Source organism: Strix aluco, chromosome 12, assembly GCF_031877795.1.
Source record: "Strix aluco isolate bStrAlu1 chromosome 12, bStrAlu1.hap1, whole genome shotgun sequence".
Classification (NCBI taxonomy): Eukaryota; Metazoa; Chordata; class Aves; order Strigiformes; family Strigidae; genus Strix; species Strix aluco.
In genome coordinates, this window is record NC_133942.1 from 26,030,112 (window position 1) to 26,048,710 (window position 18,599).

General features: G+C 35.6%; 1 protein-coding gene across 5 annotated transcripts in view; it reads right to left on the reverse strand.

Moving 5' to 3' along the window:
- The window catches only part of NEDD4 (NEDD4 E3 ubiquitin protein ligase), a 62,549-nt gene that overhangs the window by 4,171 nt on the left and 39,779 nt on the right, over positions 1 to 18,599 (reverse strand). For all 5 annotated transcript variants that reach the window (XM_074836981.1, XM_074836979.1, XM_074836983.1 and 2 more), the window contains 20 exons: positions 16,546 to 16,648; positions 15,449 to 15,618; positions 14,729 to 14,846; positions 14,434 to 14,601; positions 13,415 to 13,480; positions 12,622 to 12,741; positions 12,005 to 12,211; positions 10,877 to 10,954; positions 10,592 to 10,646; positions 10,445 to 10,503; positions 9,465 to 9,530; positions 6,961 to 7,190; positions 6,240 to 6,361; positions 6,070 to 6,140; positions 3,878 to 3,973; positions 2,775 to 2,848; positions 2,568 to 2,628; positions 1,941 to 2,000; positions 1,735 to 1,842; positions 1,034 to 1,130 (listed from right to left, as the gene is read on the reverse strand). In XM_074836981.1, the coding sequence (XP_074693082.1) occupies positions 1,034 to 1,130; positions 1,735 to 1,842; positions 1,941 to 2,000; positions 2,568 to 2,628; positions 2,775 to 2,848; positions 3,878 to 3,973; positions 6,070 to 6,140; positions 6,240 to 6,361; positions 6,961 to 7,190; positions 9,465 to 9,530; positions 10,445 to 10,503; positions 10,592 to 10,646; positions 10,877 to 10,954; positions 12,005 to 12,211; positions 12,622 to 12,741; positions 13,415 to 13,480; positions 14,434 to 14,601; positions 14,729 to 14,846; positions 15,449 to 15,618; positions 16,546 to 16,648 (2,129 nt within the window). The remainder of the gene's footprint in view (positions 1 to 1,033; positions 1,131 to 1,734; positions 1,843 to 1,940; positions 2,001 to 2,567; positions 2,629 to 2,774; positions 2,849 to 3,877; positions 3,974 to 6,069; positions 6,141 to 6,239; positions 6,362 to 6,960; positions 7,191 to 9,464; positions 9,531 to 10,444; positions 10,504 to 10,591; positions 10,647 to 10,876; positions 10,955 to 12,004; positions 12,212 to 12,621; positions 12,742 to 13,414; positions 13,481 to 14,433; positions 14,602 to 14,728; positions 14,847 to 15,448; positions 15,619 to 16,545; positions 16,649 to 18,599) is intronic.

Sequence of the window (18,599 nt, forward strand, 5' to 3'; positions counted from 1 at the left end):
CAAAATCCAGAGGCAGCAGAATTCTGATTGGCTTCCACTGCGATGAGCATGGGCTGTAACTCCAACAGTACCAAGGTTCAGGTGCAACAGCAGACACATGGCTCAAGTCCACTGCAGGCACTGTTCTCCCCACTGGAACTCACAACTCATTGATGGAACGGAAAAAATAAACTGAGTATTTACAATTAAAATGAAGAGGGAGAAATGGGGACACATGGTGGGTGGTATTTGTTCGTGACTCTTGTGTTTTATAAACAAACTACTGTCTTGTTTACAAAGAAGGAAATGTTTATTCAAATATGCAAGTTAGGCTATTCAGTTATTTGCATAGGATCCCAAGCACTTTTAGGCTTAATAAAGTAGTCTAGCAGAAAACATAATAGCTGATGGCAGCTGAAAACAGACTTCCCATAAGCAAAACATCCCCACCCCTTGTGGGCTGTTCTATCCGCTTGCCTGCGGTCTTTCCACAGTGGGTTTTCTGGCTTTGGTATTATTGCAGTCTGCTCCCCGCTGCCATCTGCTTGTTTCATCTCTGCGTTGTACGTTCACTACTCCTGGCATTATGTTTAACTAGTGTCATTTTAGCCGTCCTCTTTAAAGCATATGTATGTGTAGAACTGTGGCTTGTGAGCAGATAAAAGCAGTTGGGGAACTTAGGAGAATCTGAAGTTAACTGCTGATGCCAGCACGTCTTTGTAATCAGATCTTACATTACTGAGAATTTTCTTCAAGCTCAATCATGTGTTAAACAGGGATTTTTGCAGCTCTTTAGAACTTCAAGAATCCACATTCAATAAGTCCTACACATTAAAAAACTTCCATATACACAATTAAAATGAAGTATTTATAGATCATGAGAAACGTGTGATCTAAGTGACTCTTCTTTAACTTTGCTTCTTATAATTGCCAGTATATATTAATTTTTAAAGCAAAATTTGAGTAATGTGCCTATGCTTGAAGTCAAATATCATGACAATGTTGGTATCATATTCTCTGTTACTTAATTGTGAACATAATTATAAGTACTCACCATACAGCTCAGCAAACCCATTCATAGGTACACGTGATGTGCCAGTAACAAATTGAAGTAATCTTATTCTCTTTTCAGAGTCCATCATTAAGACTGCCTATGTATGATAATTACAATTAAAGATTTATTTTTAAATTCAGGTTTTGTGCTAACAGACTTATACAACATTGTTACTATTTCTAAATCATTATCCCTTATATATATGCATTTTTTTCAGTGACACACATAATTACTACGTCTGCCTATTGCTGAAAGCTATGAAATCAACAATTTTTTAATGGCACTGTAAAATCAGTACAGTTACTGGCTTAGCAGGCTGTTAAAAATACTTCCCTTGAAGATCTGGCCCCTATTTTCTTTGAAGTTTCCTGATGTTATGAACTAGCAGCCAAATTCCTGTAATTTATTAAACAGAGGAGTTTAACACCTCTTTACTGTAACCATGCCAGAAAAGCCTACACAAATATTTTTAACCCCAGTCAGACATGGATTTTTTAAAAAAAAAAACAAGTATCAGTAGTGTATTTACCTTCTTACCATGCACCTCATCTTTAGTTTTCTTACTGTCTTTCTCAGGAGTTTTAACAGTCAAATATTTACCTACCTATTGATGAATCACATGATAAACTAGCATAGCTGAAAGGCAGCAACTTTTGAACAGGTTTTAAGTAAAAAAAAATAATATTAGAACTTCATGATACCTTCCAGAACCACTGTATTACTTGATGGTTTATGTTGTAGCCATTTTTGTATTTTGTATGTAGTTTCCAATCAGCCACATCCACATCTCCCAGTCCACACATTAATAACTACACAGATTAAAAAAAAAAAAAAACAACACACCAAAGTTTAAGTCAGTAACATTAAGTTTCAATATAATTTGTTTTCTTTTCCCTGACACACTTACCTCTAGCTCATTTTCATCAAAAATTTTAATGAGATCCTGTGGTATTAGTTCAAAAAAGCCCTAAAAAGAAGAGTGAAGTTTTTAAAAATCAAGTCAACATTACTTAAGCATTTTTGTTCAGTGAGAATGATATTTGGATGCTTTACTAAACAAAGCCAAAGCAATATATCAAATACAGATGTTTGGACACCAGTAGTCCCCAGTTTGGTTGTAGTATTTTTAATTCAGTCTTATCTCACATCTTTATTGTGCAAATCTGAATGCTAGATACATAAGTCTGAATATATGTAATATCATTTATACAAGTAAGGATAAACCAGCTAGTTTAGTTTAATTCTATTAGTTTGATTTAATTTTCATTTATGCAGAGTTCATTAAATAGTTTGCACTACAGCTAAAGCTGTCAGCCAGGATTGAGAAATTAGCAAATTTTTCTATATGAATTAAACAACTCAGTAAAAATACACCAAAAATATTTTTAAAGTCTGAAATAATTCAAAGCTGACACTACTGCCTTTTTTATACCTGTAACATAATCTGTGGGTCTTCAGGATGTCAAAAAAAGACTGTCTTAAGATTAGATGCAACAAATTATTAGAAGAATTTATTTTGTAACTAAAACTATACCTCTTTAAAAGCTGCCATTTGTTTCTGTACTCTGCTCACAAACCTCCACTGAATTACAAGACTGTAAAAAACCAAAACAAAAACATGTAAAATAAAAGCAATTTATACACAAACAACAACTTTGTTTTGTTAAGACAACTAACACAGAGCCCCTATTATTAGGGGGCAATCCAGTGAGATACATTGCCCCCAGTGAGCCCTACTTACTGAATGTAGTCTCTCTTGTTCTTGTTGGTGACAACTATTTCTGATCCACCACTCTTCAGTTCATGCTGATGGGTCTAAATGCAATACACAGAATAGGTCTTAAATGAGGTAAGTATGTAACAGAATTCATATGTTATTTTTAGGTAATTTAGTTAATTCTTGAAGACTGCAGATTTTGAGAACTATGAGAAATAGAACCAGTTTCACAGGTCAGCTGAATAAATAGAATTTGATTGATCACTTTAAAAAACCATATTATTCAGGGTTACCACACTGCAATGGGGCAACCTCCATTTTTTCTGACCTGCTACAAAAGATCACCTAAATTTGCATACAAGTTCACAGCAATGTGGACTTCACTAACTGTACATTCAATGACCCATCCTTTTTTTCAAATCTCAAGGAAAAACACTTACAGAACCATTTTATACTACTAGAACGTCAGCAGACCAATATCTGATTTTCAGTTCATTAGGGATGTACATTTTCACGCTCCTACTTTGGATCACTTCAGTTACACAAGACCACAAAGGCCATTATCCCGCTTAGATGTAGTTGGCATCTGTAATTTAGAATTTTCATTCAAGACCTGTGATATTTCTACAGGACTTATCTTGATAGCTTTCTACACAACAACAAACTTGTTTATTCCATAGTTTTCTAGTACATCTTAGGGAAAAAACCCTATCATTGCCTCCCAGTGAAATTTATGATTCCAACCATTTCCAGAAGAGCTCACCCTTTCCAGTCAATCACATAAAACCAATCTCTACTCCAGATTAAGTAATGGGACTATGGATATCTTAGTCTCAGTTGCATTCACAGCAACAGCTACATTTCAATACAAGTATTATTTAAGAAAAAAGCACGAGCTCTTATTTAAAGGTCTGCTTATTTCCAAGCCCTTTATCACATCACAGCCAGGCTAACAGAGCACTGCATGAGCATGTGCCAGCTAAAAGAAGCATCTGAGTGAACAAACACATGACTGTGAATGAAGAGTTTTTCTTATTACCACACAGATTAAAAAAGATCACATAATTTGACAGTTCAAATGTTTTCTTTCATGTTTTGTCTATTCTACTTTACATAAACATACTAACCTGACCAAAAAGTTCTTCATCAACTATAAATCTGAGGTCCAGTTCTGTTGGATCATTTTCAAGAATCCATCTCAAAGAATTGTAATATTCACTATCCTAAGAGAGAGAATTACAAGATAGTAAATTTTAAACTACAAGAGGATCCATTACAGCCCAGTGAATGCTGCTACCTAGGTTAATCCTGTATTGGATACAGAGACTCTGCAATTGTACAAAGCTACAAAGACCTTTAAAGATGTTTGGAACCTGAAGAGTCAGACATCTCTGGACTAAAAATCTCTCACGTAGCAAAAAGGTGATAAGATGTCACAGCGTTATCTGAAGTAATGTATTTTGGACTCTTCTCTCTCATCCTGTATTTATCTTCCCTTTATTGTTAGGCATTACTACAAAGAGCCTTAGGAAATGAAAATTAAGATAAAGGCAATGGCATCCTGGGCTGCACCAAGAGAAGTGTGGCCAGCAGGTTCAGGGAGGGGATTCTCCCCCTCTACTCCCCTCTCTTGAGCCCCCCCCTGCAGTGCTGTGTCCAGCTCTGGGGCCCTCAACATCAGAAGGGCATGGACCTGCTTGAGCGGGGCCAGAGGAGGCCACGAAGATGCTCGGGGGGCTGGAGCACCTCCCCTGTGAGGACAGGCTGAGAGAGTTAGGGTTGTTCAGCCTGGAGAAGAGAAGGCTCTGGGGAGACCTTCTAGTGGCCTCCCAATACTTAAAGGGGCTACAGGAAAGATGGGGAGGGACTCTTGATCAGGGAGTGTAGGGATAGGAGGAGGGGTAATGGTTTTAAACTGAGATGGTGGATTTAGATTAGATCTAAGGGAGAAATTTTTCCCCATGAGGGTGGTGAGGCCCTGGCACAGGTTGCCCAGAGAAGCTGTGGCTGCCCCCTCCCTGGCAGGGTTCAAGGCCAGGTTGGACGGGGCTTTGGGCAACCTGGGCTAGTGGAAGGTGTCCCTGCCTGGGGCAGGGGGGGTGGAACTAGATGATCTTTAAGATCCCTTCCAACCCAAAACATTCTGTGATTCTATAGTACTGAAAAAAAAAAAATACAAAAATCAGGACACATCTATAAGTCTATTACCCAGAAACAGGTAGGAACTATATTCTGTATTCTTACAGAACAGCAAAACCATTAATAGATGAAAAATTTAATAAAAATCACTCTGCCCATGACTATGCTAGATAAGAACCATTATCAGGGAAACAAACAAGAAAATTGTAAGGACCATGTTTTGCTCTAAAAATGTTACATTGTGACACGCAATATTTTCAGTCTCTGAAAGGGTAAGAATATTTCTCTTTAGTAATCAAAAGACACAAAATAATTTTGAAAAGAGGTTGAGACAGGGATCCCAAAGATTTTTGTATATAATTTTAAGAACCTTAGTGTCTATTTTAAGAAAACATCATAGAAAGTTCAGAGTCAAGTTTTCAATACAGCTTAACTGACTTAGAACAGAGTCTAGGAATCTGCTTTTCACTGAGTTTAAATTCCTATACAATTTACAGTAGCTAGCATGGGGCTGTGTTTTGGATTTGTGCTGGAAACAGTGTTGATAACCCAGGGATGTGTGAGTTCCTGCTGAGCAGGGCTTACACAGCGTCAAGGCCTTTGCTGCTGCTCACACCTCCCCACCAGCGAGGAGGCTGGGGGTGCACGAGGAGCTGGGAGGGGACACAGCCGGGACAGCTGCCCCCAGCTGACCCCAGGGATGTTCCAGACCATATGGCGTCGTGCTCAGCATAGAGAGCTGGGGGAAGAAGGAGGAAGGGGGGGATGTTGGGAGTGACGGCGTTTGTCTGCCCAAGTCACCGTTACGTGTGATGGAGCCCTGCTGTCCCGGAGGTGGCTGGACACCTGCCTGCCCATGGGAAGTGCTCAATGAATTCCTTGGTTTGCTCTGCTTGTGTGTGCGGCTTTTGCTTTACCTCTTAAACTGTCTTTATCTCAACCCATGAGTTTTCTCACTTTTACTCTTCTGATTCTCTCCCCCATCCCACTATAGGGAAAATAAACAAGCTGCTGTATGGTGCCTGGTTGCTGGCTAACTACAACACAGACTTATAAAAGATGTAGCCAAAATTTCTTTGAATCATGCACTTTCAAACCTTCACAATGTCATTAAAGATATATAAAAGAAATTTAATATGAACATGAAATCCTAACATACATGATAAAGCAAATTACATACCACAGACTCCATATCATGAAGCGTTATTGGTTTCTGGAGCATCATCTTGTAAAAAGGACGAATAAAAAAGGCTTTAAAGAAGAACAAATAAATTGACCAGTATGTAACTTAAAATTCAAAATATGCACAATATTAATCTCAATATCATGTTACATAAAATAAATACTAACCATCCAAAAGTTTGCCATGGTAAACAGCCATTCCAGCTACACGACCTATAAACTTGAAATAAGAGAGATGATCTTCATTGCAAAGTCCAGAGTTTGGATTGATCTGCAGTGTATAGTTATCTCTGAAGTTGAGGGAGAGAGCAGGGAAGAGAAAGAAAAACAAAATGTACTATTGGAATAGTCCCACATTTGAAGATCTGAAAGACACTGGTTAAATCAGGTATTACTTTTCATTAAGTTGAAAAAATAATCATATTTGGATTAATAAATCACTTGTCTAATATTAAACAATACTCAACAGAAGATTCTATTAGCATAACAGAATTAACAGTTTTGAAACACCACGAACTACCTTTGTAAGTTAGAGATACACCAATGAGAAGGGATTAACTCCTACTAATTTTAAAGTAGTCAGAATAACATCCTCCTCCTTATCTGTTAAATACTGCCTCTTCTCTAAGTAGTAGATGGTTGCAAGCATATGCCTGTCTATGCAAAGATGACATGGCTTATGTTAGACTGCTAAAAAAAAAGATACAGGTACTTTCTTCACATTATTGTTCTGTCAAACAAAGGACTAGTTGCAGAATATTGCAGTTATTAACAACTAGACCCTCCTATACAGTTTGGGGGGGAAGTAATTCCATTCTTAAAGGAGGTACAAGAAATACAGTTGCTTTCCCTAACTAGTCTTCATGTCTTCTAGACCTGTGTTACTTACGTAGCTGAATATTCAAACAATCCATAATAAGGATTAAACATTTCTTTAGAGAGAAGGAAGAACCATTCCCTGGCCACTCCTCCATAGTCTAAACCTTTTTCACCATCAAATTCAATCCAAAGTCTTGCTTTAAGGAAATCTGCTCTCTTTACAGCTATAATCCTTCTATAAGAATCTTCAAGGATTGTTGTGCGATGAATTTTCATTTCAAATCTATTTGGAATATCACTCTGAAAAAAAAAAAAGCATTAAAACAGAACAACAGAACAAAACCCAGCATCTTTTAGTCTTGCCGAGTATGCAAATTCTGTAAACAGACAAAGAATGGCACACAAATCCTTTTCTTAAATAATTTGGAAACTTAACACAATATGATTGACAAGAGGCTCTACTTACAATTCAACTAGCATAGAGAGTTTCAGATAGTAAATTTTATTTCATATCAAGAAAATAGGTTTAAAATAAGTTCTTACTAGTAACAGCATATGCTCAGTTGTTCTGCATGCAGAAAGGCATGGATTCTTTTTTAACACTGAAAATTCATCATATTATATGCTTGATTAAGAAAAAAAACCTTAAGAGTTTATAAATAAAATTATTTTGGAACAATTTTACCTGACTTATTTCACCTTCTAGTTCAATATTCTAACTATAAGGCTAGATGTCCTGTTCTCTAACTTAAGACATACATGACAAACAAATATTCCTACAATATTAAAATAAGAATCAGTCCACTTCAAATTTTAAGGTACAGGAACAAGTCAAAGTTTATATTTAATATCATATAGGAAAATATGTAAATAAAAATATCCAAGAAGCTCATATTTGCTGCTGAGCTTTGAGAGTAAGCCCCTAATAAATCAGGAATAAAACTTTGCTGAATCATTAAATCACTATATGAGAACAGAGTATTTTATTGATTTCACTTGTTTTCAGCCAGTTTATTTCAGCAATTACTTTGGACAAAATTGAGAAATTTGGTGAAAGTGAGATCAGGAAATTTCAACCATGACTAGATTAGGATGATGCAATGAAACTCAATACATTTCAAATAACTAGTCACATACTGAGTAGAAATAATGAATTTTCAAATGCAGAAATATTTAATAAAATAAATCACTCTGAAGAGCACATGTTCAGATATGCTTCCTTTTTATTTTCTTATACTCCTTAAATAATCTATCCTAAATGTCCCAAACAACAACAACAAAAAAGAATGCTGCATTTAAATGTAATGCTTATTTATATCCAACAACAGCTTGATCTACACTACAAGCAAAAAAATAATTACTTGGGGTGGGGGAGCACACTATTTGTCATTTTGCAAGTTGCAAAACATTGTACAATATTATATCTCTAATTTACATGGTGACTGAAATATATAGGTCTTTTTAATCACTTCAGAAAGAAATAAATATCCCTAATTTTTTTTTTTCAAAAATAAATATATTCCTGGTTTTAGTTGCAAACAGACTTTTCAGAAAAAAGTTCAAGCAGTAAAATCAATTCCTGAAACCAAACTTAGCTGATTAAAATAGTATTCAATAATTAAATCACAATAGAAATCAAACCATTACCTTAATTGTCTTTTAGGTATTTGCGAATGCTTAAAAGGCAATAGTAATGTATGTTTTAAAATCTACACCTGCATTTCATTCTTAAACTACTATGACTATATTGTGTGGCCCAGCTGTCTATCACTTCATCAAATTAGGATAATGACATCTGAAGGAATGCCAAGCTTGTTTGACTAAGAACACAAAAAATGAGGTGCATACATAATTGTGTACAATTCACGTATCAGCTCACAAATGCATGTTTCAGAAAGGCCAGGAACAGACTTGATAGACAGAAGTGAACTAGGGGTCTAAACTCAAAGGCTATTGCTATATATATAAAATATCTCCCAAGGATACCAAATGTGATTGCAGTTGTGCAAAGACTCATTGTTATCTGGATATCCCAATGCTATTTACAGTCTTTCATGCTATGTGTTATAAATATATCTGGCACTGCCACTTCAAACTAGAACTTGCAACTGAGACTCATAAACTTCAGATTTTAAGGCTGTAACAATTCATTACAGGCATTAGCCTGATCAAGGTGACAGTACAGATTTCTATCTGGACAGTCTAAAACCTATTCCGAGAACTTCTATTTTGATATTCTGAGTTCCAGAAACTATTATATGCTAGATCCATGATTTCCAGACTTTTCTGTTGCCAGCCTACTTCCATGTTCACAACTTTTTTAACCTTTTTGAATTTCTACTTTTTCAACTAGATTGCTTGCAGTTTCATCACTGCATAGTCACAAACCCTATTGTTAGATCAAATGCTAATGGCTACCAAGTTGCTGCTTCACAAATATATCCATGATCAGACAGTAATTTACCTTCCCTAAGCACATTACAAAGATCAATTTCCTTTCGCTGTAACTTAAGCTCTCCTTGTCTAGGGGCATAAGTTTCTTAACCTTCTGCTGAATTCCTACTGATTACTAACCTGTTTCTTCAGTTTCTTTCTGAAGAACTCATACTTCCGCTTATAGTCCCTGGAGTAAGGCACAGCCTTTGGAAGGAAAAAAAAAAAAAAAAATTGCTTGAGATGCTTGAGCAATTAATATAAACTAGTCTATATTTGTGAAACAGACAATGCACTTAAGTTCTCAAACAGCAATACATGTTCTACTAAGTATCAGGGGAGACTTTCAGTTTATCAATATACAGATAGGTCAAAACATCTGGAATGAAAGGCACTTCTTTGTTCAGATCATTTGCTCTGATCAGTTCCACAGAATTTATCCTGCACTTTACTATTAGCTGATGGGACTAAGATCACTGACTGGCCCAGAGCAAAGTGATCAAAATGCCTTTGGTTACTTACATAACACATCGTCTTTCCTTGCTGTATCATGAGAGACCTGGCTACAAACACCTCTATTTTCCATGAACAGAGAAGGTTGTTTACATATGTGGGCTATTAATAAACACAGATATCAGCTGAACACTAAAACCCATCTATAATTATAATGTGTACCATCATTGCACTTAGTCCTGGTAATTTTGCACTTCAGATTAAGTATCAAGGTTAGATCATTATTTTTCAGTTGGAAATTAATTTCATTCCTTTCAAAGCCATTTTGTTGTTATTGGGTTGGGGGTTTTTTTCAAGTTTACTTCATTAATTGAACTAGCTTTATTTGGGCACTGTGGATAAAAAAAAAATAAAGTTTCTTACCCACGTCAAATCCTCCCCCAGTCTATAAGGAAACTTTACTACTCTGGGAACTAGTTTTTTCTTTCTGGCATTTAAAGACCATTTCCACAGAAACCTTTCTAAACAGTCTTTAAAAAGAAATAAAAATGCTTTGTTCAAACATCCTGGAAGCTTCATCTTCTAGACTAACTGATAAATGACAAGAGTTTGTTTTGATTCTAATAACATTATTGAAAAATATGTAAAGCTACATAAGGAAAGCTTACTGGTCCAGTTATTGCCACATTCTGCAGTCGAGGATCCTCCCATTGTGTTTTCTTTGTATCTGCAAGACATTTCTTAATTAGTTCCATTAAATTAGATAATGTTCAGAAATAAAATTGAGTGGGGGGAGAACACTACATTGTACATACTGTGGTTTATGAAGAATATTCTTCCATCTGTGTGAGTTCTCTCTTCCCACCCTGGCTGTAAGGAGACACTTTTATTACAAATTTCTAACTGTATAGTTTGCATAGAATGATCTGCAGTTGGGGGCATTCCCCCCCCTCCATGTACTCACAGCACTGGAATTCAAAATAGAGTACTTTTTGTATTAAAAAAAACAGGCTGCATTTTCTCATGTACAAGTTTCAATAGTGCTAATTTAAGTATTTTAATTGTTGTATCTGCAAGCAAAGATAAAACAGTTTACTTACTGGTAATGGGCCCAGGTCTACTGGATCTAAGGAAGTCTTTCTCCTTGGATGAGCAGAAATTTTCAGTCTTGGATCTTCCTTTGAAAACAAAACAAGCAGCATGTTAATTTTGTTATTTTGCTTTGCTTTTAATTTTTTCCTCTTTATTAATGATTGTGTAAGGAATACACCTAGTACCAACTAGATAATTGTTGCATATTCTGCAACCAGGTAGTTCCTTGGGGATTCTCAGTCCTCCAGTAGATTACAATTTTCTTCTAATGATCTATCACTTTATTTATATATACAGACACATATACACACACACACACATATATATAAAAATTCCTCATTCAAATCAGGTTTAATGTAATTGAGTTGAATTAATCTCTTCACATGGCTTCTGGCATACCTTGCACTTTTTGGGTTTGGTGGTCAGGTTTTTTTGTTGTTTGGTTTGCATTTTTTTGGGGTGTAGGGAGAAGGTGTGTGTGTTAAGTAAGTTCTTTCCATAATCCTGAAGAAATGAATATTAATTTTCAATCAGTTTAATGCACTTCTGTTTCTCCTTCACCTGACAGTAACACTGACCTACTCCTTAAATGCTTAAGTCCACCTATTAGCACTGCCTAATGGTGTGCAGTGCCACTCTGTGGAACTGTAGCTGTACAACTCCCTCATCCATATTATAGGTGCACCTGGCCTGCTTTCTTAAGAATTCACAGAAATTTGTGTTGGGCGCTGTACCATGTGATAAATTCAAGGTAATGGATTTCCTGATGAAGGTCAGTTTATAAAACTGAGTTTTCTTAACAGTGCATATGAGCTAGGACAGTTTTACAATTATGACAGAAGTGTCCTTTAGGAGATGCTTTATATCTGTGAAGCAGATTCCTGTATACATCATTATTTTCCTCCTTCCAAGCTAAACCTTCCAGTCCCAACACAGTTTCTAAAATTCATAATGTTCTACTCATGGTAGATATTTTAAATGACTGCATTTTTATTACAGGTTCCTTATTTTTTTATGTTCCAGACATAGCACAGCTATCTTGGCACTAAAGAAATCTACAGAAGCTTGCTGAAAGCAGCAAAGCTTTGACTTGAGAGGAACTAGAATTTCAGTCCATGAGAGCAGTTTTCCATTACCCATGTTGTAGTTTTGGTATTGTGGTCAATAAAGAATGGTCTCCCATTGGGTGCGTGTCGGATTTCCCAGCCTTTAGGGAGAAATCCTTGCTCCATTTCAGGCTGCTGCTGAGAAGGCTGTTGTGATGAATCACTTGATGTTGCTTGTGGTTGTCTTCCTACAGAAATACTTTGGGCAGCTGAAAACTGACCTGTTTCCATAGTAATCTATAGTAAATGACAAAAAAAAAATCAAATCAAAGCCCTGGAGAGCAATATATTTTTTTCTATTACCTGTATTTTTGACTCATGAAAGCAGTTTCATAAAGCAAGTGTCAGACAGTACACAGATTTGTTTGGTTTAATATCAACAACATTGACTAACAACCACTGATTATGCTACCAAAGTTAAAAGAAGTTTTTCAGGCTTCACATTCATCTATCACTCTCCATAAGGCTTCCCTGGTTCATTAATAGTAGAGTCACTTGCCACAAATATTACTGTTTCTAACTCCCCTTGCATTCTCTCAGATTATGCCTTTCGCATGTTCTATTTCAAAGAGGTCTCTAACCTTTACTTCTGTGAGATGTTTAATATGTTAAATGAATTAAAAACATTATTAGAAGACAGACAGTACCTGTACAACTGGCTTTATCCAGGTAGTGGTTCTAGAATTGTGATCTATATAATAGGACCTCCCTTTTTCATCTTGTCGTTCTTCCCAGCCTGGGGGTAATCCAGATGAAGTAGGCAGTAACTAAATATTAGTGATAACAAAAGAGAAACAGTTAGGAAAACTATGAAACTGACTGTGAAGAGGCACTCCTCTGCTAAATTAAAACAACAGAACAAAACTATAACCCAAAAGATTCACAATTTTCACAAACTGGATAAAATAGAAAAGCAGTATTTAAGTCCTTACTGAATAATATGAAGTGACAGAATTTTTGGTTTTGTTTTTAGTTTGTTTGTTGGCTTTTTTTTAAATTCAAGTTCCTTATCTAAAAGGATTCATTTATATACTTGGCTCAGGCATGGCTGATCCAGCCTGGTACTTCTGGCTATAACCTCATAGTCTGCAGTGTCATCATGAAAACATAATGTAAGGATGGTAGTACAGCTTTTAATTATAAAGCAAACAGTTTGAAAAACAAAGCTCTTCATGGGAGGACCACTTCCTTCTGCAGACTCTATCCATGCATTAAGCTAATGTTAAACCAAAACCACAAAGGTGGGACATGAAAGCTTTACAACTGAACTCCCATCTGGCTAAACTCATAACTGCAATTTTGTCTGGACAGCTGCCAGAAGCAGAAGGCCAAATCTCAATTGAAAATATCAGCACATAATACATAGTTAGAAGTTTTACATTAAGAAAATACTTCAGCTTCTCTGCTACACAAGCCTGTGTTTTTTGGAAAGTGACATACCACTGGATGTGCAGGCTGCTCTTCAACTCTGTATGTTTGCAGACTACCTCTTCTGCTGGAATGGTTCTTGAAGTAGTGAAGAAGAATGACATATTAGCTATTATTGCAGCTTTAAGGATGGCAGCAAACAGTCAACAACGGTTATCACACTTCAAACTATTACAGTTTTCATCCTGAACAAAGTGTCTTGTTTGTTTTGAAACATCAATTTAATATTTTTGAAACTCCTGTTTTAACACTGCTAGAAACATTAAGTTCACAGTGTCTATTATAACCTTAAAACAGAACAATACAGAGGCTTGTGAAAGTTCTGAAAACCCTAACAACAGATGTTTTAGCACTTAAAACACTGGAGTTAACTGCAACCAGTTACATTACAATTGAATTTACAGTATAGAACTTACTCCATTATCTTGTCAGTAGACTAAAGCCTGTGATATATTAGAGCTAACCAACTTTTCAAAGAGTAGATCAGGTTAATAATGACAAGATATGAGAATCTGAGACATCCAGTTTGAGAAGAGTAATTCAATCTCTGGACTTTGCATAAGTATCCACCTTCCTGCCTAGAGCCATATTTAGATCTCATCTGCTACAATTAAGCAACTGTATTCCATCTTGCTCCAGGATTTCCCCAATTATTTCAAGGATTTTTTCACTACCTATGTGCCCTCATAGAACACTTAAAAGAAAAAGCATGATTAAGTTTTTTAATTTTGGGGGGTGGGTGATGGAGGTGAAGGGAGGCAAGACTGTCATTCTATCTGGCTCTTACAAATTATTTGAACATCTGCCTGTTCCTTTCCTTAGGCCACCCAAGCAAGCTGAAATAACAGTTTTCTTGCTATCCACAGGATTCTGAATAGCAGAGATCAAGTAAAGTCTTGTTACTCTCACTTTGCTGTTTCCTGCAACACTAGTGATGCCTTTGTACAAACTTGAAAAAACACAGTCAATTCCAAATGTAAGTTTGTGCAAAATATTACAGATATTTCAGAACAATGAGAAAAATAATTTACAGTGTAGGCTGCTGACTGGCCAGTAGCTGAACTTCCAGAGGTAGTAAGTCTGCTATTCAGTTCTTCTGCAAGATGGGTCTGTATATCACAATTACTCTGTGAAGGAGGTATTTGAAGGTTCTGATTGCTATACATTGTTGCCTCATCTTCAGTTATAATTTCCCAGCTCTTTAAAAAGAAAATAAAGAAAAAACATTTTAGAAAAGTAGTTCCAAGCTACAAATAGTTAAGACAAGCTTTTTGACTAGATTGAAATGCAAGTAACTTTTTAGAAACATTTAGAGATTGTTTTTACCTCAGGGGAATCTCTGTTGTCTAGATTTTCCGTATCCTCTGATATCTGTCGCCGATGAGTGAACACATGCTGGGCCTCCAATTGCACACTACCAATATCTGCAACAGCTACGTTGTCCCTGTTGGGGATGGCGGGGCAGGTGGGGGAAAGTCAGCATACAGTAGCCATATGTTATCTTTCAACAGTAAGTTAGGCTAACAGCAAAAACATACATTAATAGTCATTTTGGTAGAAGAAAAAGAAGCAGTCATGAGCTATAAAAATTAAACTGTTTAAAAATAATAAGCATTCATGTTAACATGAAGTGTAAATTAAACTGAAGAACCAGATAGCATTCCAGGTATTGCTTTTATAACTCACATGCTAAGGAAAAAGAAGAAACTGAAAAAAAGCAAGGTAAATAATTTAATCCAGTCCCTGCTGGGAAGGAGGAATCTGGCTTAGGAGCTGGAAAATATTTTCCTTTCCATTACTATAGTTATTATCTCTTACAATTGCAACTAGTTCCTATTTGAATGCATACTTCCAGAGAACAGGAAGAGCACTATGCAGTTTAAATGACCACTAGCCAGTGACCATTACACATGGGCTTGAAGATTAAGCTATGGACAGCTCTCTACTAATTCTCAAGCTGTTCACTTTCTACTCCTCCTTGCTTTCGATGTAACTAGACTGAACTAGTTACACTAGACATTTGAATTTTCAGGCCAAAAGACATACTGAGCAGTTGGTCTTTTCCACTGTGTTCTTCTGAATTCATGATTGACATAGTAGGTCCTGCCGAGGATGTCTTGCCTTTCTTCCCAGCCTGAAGGCAGTGGAGGAGATTCCTGCTGCTGCTGTTGTGGCTGGCTAGCAGCATCTGGTTGGTCCAATATAATCCACCCAGGCTAAGAGATATAATATTAACTATCTTTAATACTGATTGTATTAAATACAATAATATTGTGATAATACAATAACAACTGCTGATGTTGAATAAGTATTTCAATTTGTTAAGCCACCCCCCTTTTAACGTGCAGTTCCACTACATCTTAAGCCAGTAAGATTGGCTCTGGGTTTTATTGTATTTCTCAAGAAATGATAGGACAAATTATGCATGCAGAAATCTTATTTTTAACTCAGGTTCCTTAAAAGATATTTATTAGCATCAAAAGTTTTTTATTCCAGGAAAATAAACAGTATTTACAGAATAGATTTTTAAAAGTAAATAAATTTCATTTCATACATATGCTGCAAATGTACTAGCCAGATAAGCATACCATTTTGTAACAAAAGTTTAATCACAGCAAAGGCAGTAATGCTGATAAGAGTTGTTTAAGTCTTGAAAAGAAATCCATTGATCTAAATTGGATGTGCTTACAAAAGATTACAAATGTAAAGCAGTTAAGATTAAAGTATCCCTATAAATTGGAGAGACTTGAAATTATAAGACCAGCAAGATGTCAGCATCTGGCTAGCTGGGGTCAAACAACGTTGGACAGCAGTAAAAGTACTGGGCAATGATACTGCCATTAATTCTAAACCAAGAAAAGTTACATAGACATATGGCAAGTCAGTACCAGAACAACACCAAAAGCCTGAAGTAGGTTTTATTTTTCAGATATACTGACAAAAGTCACTCCTTTAGTTCTAAAAACTGCTCCAAAATTTTTACAGACTTACAACTTATGTAAGATAAGCGGTTGCTTGTATAACTGGTTTGTTTCTAAAACTCTATTTATAGCTTAACGATTCCTAACCATTTTTACTGTAACTACCCCTAATAACTGAAGACATTTGCTAGGGTTTTCACCAATAAATACATCTTTTCTCACCTCTAATTCTTCAGCCTGTTCAGTGGTTTCTTCTTCAGACCCATTGCTTTTAGGTAAGTAAGTCATTTTTAATCTGAGGTGGCCTTTAACTCTTGATTTATGGCTGTAGAAGAGAAAATAAAATGTTCTCATTGTTCACTTGTGAAATTGTTACCTGGAAATAAAATAGCTGAAAAAGCACAGCTAGAGGATTGTTCTTAAGGTTCTCAACACAAACTTGGCTTTTTACAGTTTAAGTTAATGAAGTTCTCTAATGGTATTGAGTTTAGACTTCTGAATACACCTTGACATTATGCATCACAACTGGAAACCCTTCTTTCCAACTTACTCTTCTGAAAACTTCCCTGGTATCCAATGCATAACAAAGAACAAGAAAATAATAATAATGACAATTTAATTCATATAATTATAATAATTTAACCGTGTGCAGACAATCTATCAAGCATTATCTCAACCTACAGGAACTCCTTTTCCTAAAACTTTAAGTTACAGCTCATTTACTCAGCATCAGCTTCTTTGTATTTAGCTTAATGCATCATTAGAAGCCTGCAATAGGATTTCCCCATGTTGACTTTATATAACATTTTTACCTGGTAAAGAAATCTGCCAAATTACCTCATCTATTTGACTATTGCATAAGAAAATAAGAGTCCTGAAAATATCACTAGTGAGTCAGCTGGATACCTGTACATCATCTCATTAAAATAAAAAAAAAAACAAACACACACACCCCCACCTCCCACCACTAAGGTCTAATGCTTTTGTTTGGTTTTTTTTTTTTTGCCATGCAGAAAAAGTGAATTAGATTTTTTGATATCCAGAAAAATATTTCATGTTGGATTATAAACATGTTCATTCAGATCATACTTTGGTTTCAAAAAAAAGCCCACATCCTTTTGAAAGAGGAAGTAACGTACTATCTCAGTTTACAATACAACAGTTAAGGTAATTAATTTCAGGGTATTACCATGTTAACAATTCTTACTCTGCTTGAGCTATTGGGAAAGTAGTAACCTTATTATTAATATTCCCGTCTGAGTAAATGCAAATATGAGCAACACTGAAGAACATGCATTAACAATACTAAAGCATCTAAGAGTTACGATAAGATTTCAAGGCAGAAGAATGCCTGAACCTGTGGCAGTATCTCTTACTACAATGCATTGCCAAATTCATGTGGTAGTCACTGGAAGAGGTCAGATCCTTGACTAACAAACAACAATTGAAGTCCATTTGTGTAGAGACAATAAATATTATTCTTCATTCATTTACAGGATGGGAAATGTTAAATTCAGAAAAATAGGAGAACAAAATGAAACTTACAGTCACTAACTCTTAAAACCACTGATCTGTTAAAAATCAAGAAGTGTAAAATACTTTTATAAAATACTTCTGCTACCAGCGTGGCCAAGAAAGATCTATAGAGCCCACATGTTCTGATGTTATTTCTAAACTGGAACCTATTATCTGACAAATGCTGACATGCATTTTATGTGTTATTTCTAATAAAAGTTGCTGAAAAGTGCTCATAGGTTAAGAATCTACATTTTAAAAACAAGCATGAAAAGTGTAACACTAATATCAGTGTCAAAGTGTAATCTATAATTTAAAAAAAGTCCTTGGTTTCTTAACACAGGCCTTCCTAAATGTTAAGCAGCTTATCAGTGTAAGGTTTTTTTATGTTTATAACTAAGGTCCCATGAAACTGCTTACTTGAAACAGGCAAACAAAATATAGGAAAGCAGGAAACAATTTCAAGTTAAAAAGCGATAAATGAGTTATGGCATAACATTGGTCACTGATTTCACTGTTCAGCAAAACAGTAAATTGTTCTGATGAAGATATAATGCAAATTATATCATGGCCTGAAGAAGAATGGTTTATTCTTAACAAATAATTTATAAGTATTTAAACAAATGCTGACTTCTTAGTAGAACCACAAATACATTACTCCACTGATGCTCAGATTTCTTTGATAAAAAATTTAGACAGTATTTACATATGTACAAGTAATTACATAACAGCATTGTTTAGATACAAAAGCTATAATTTTT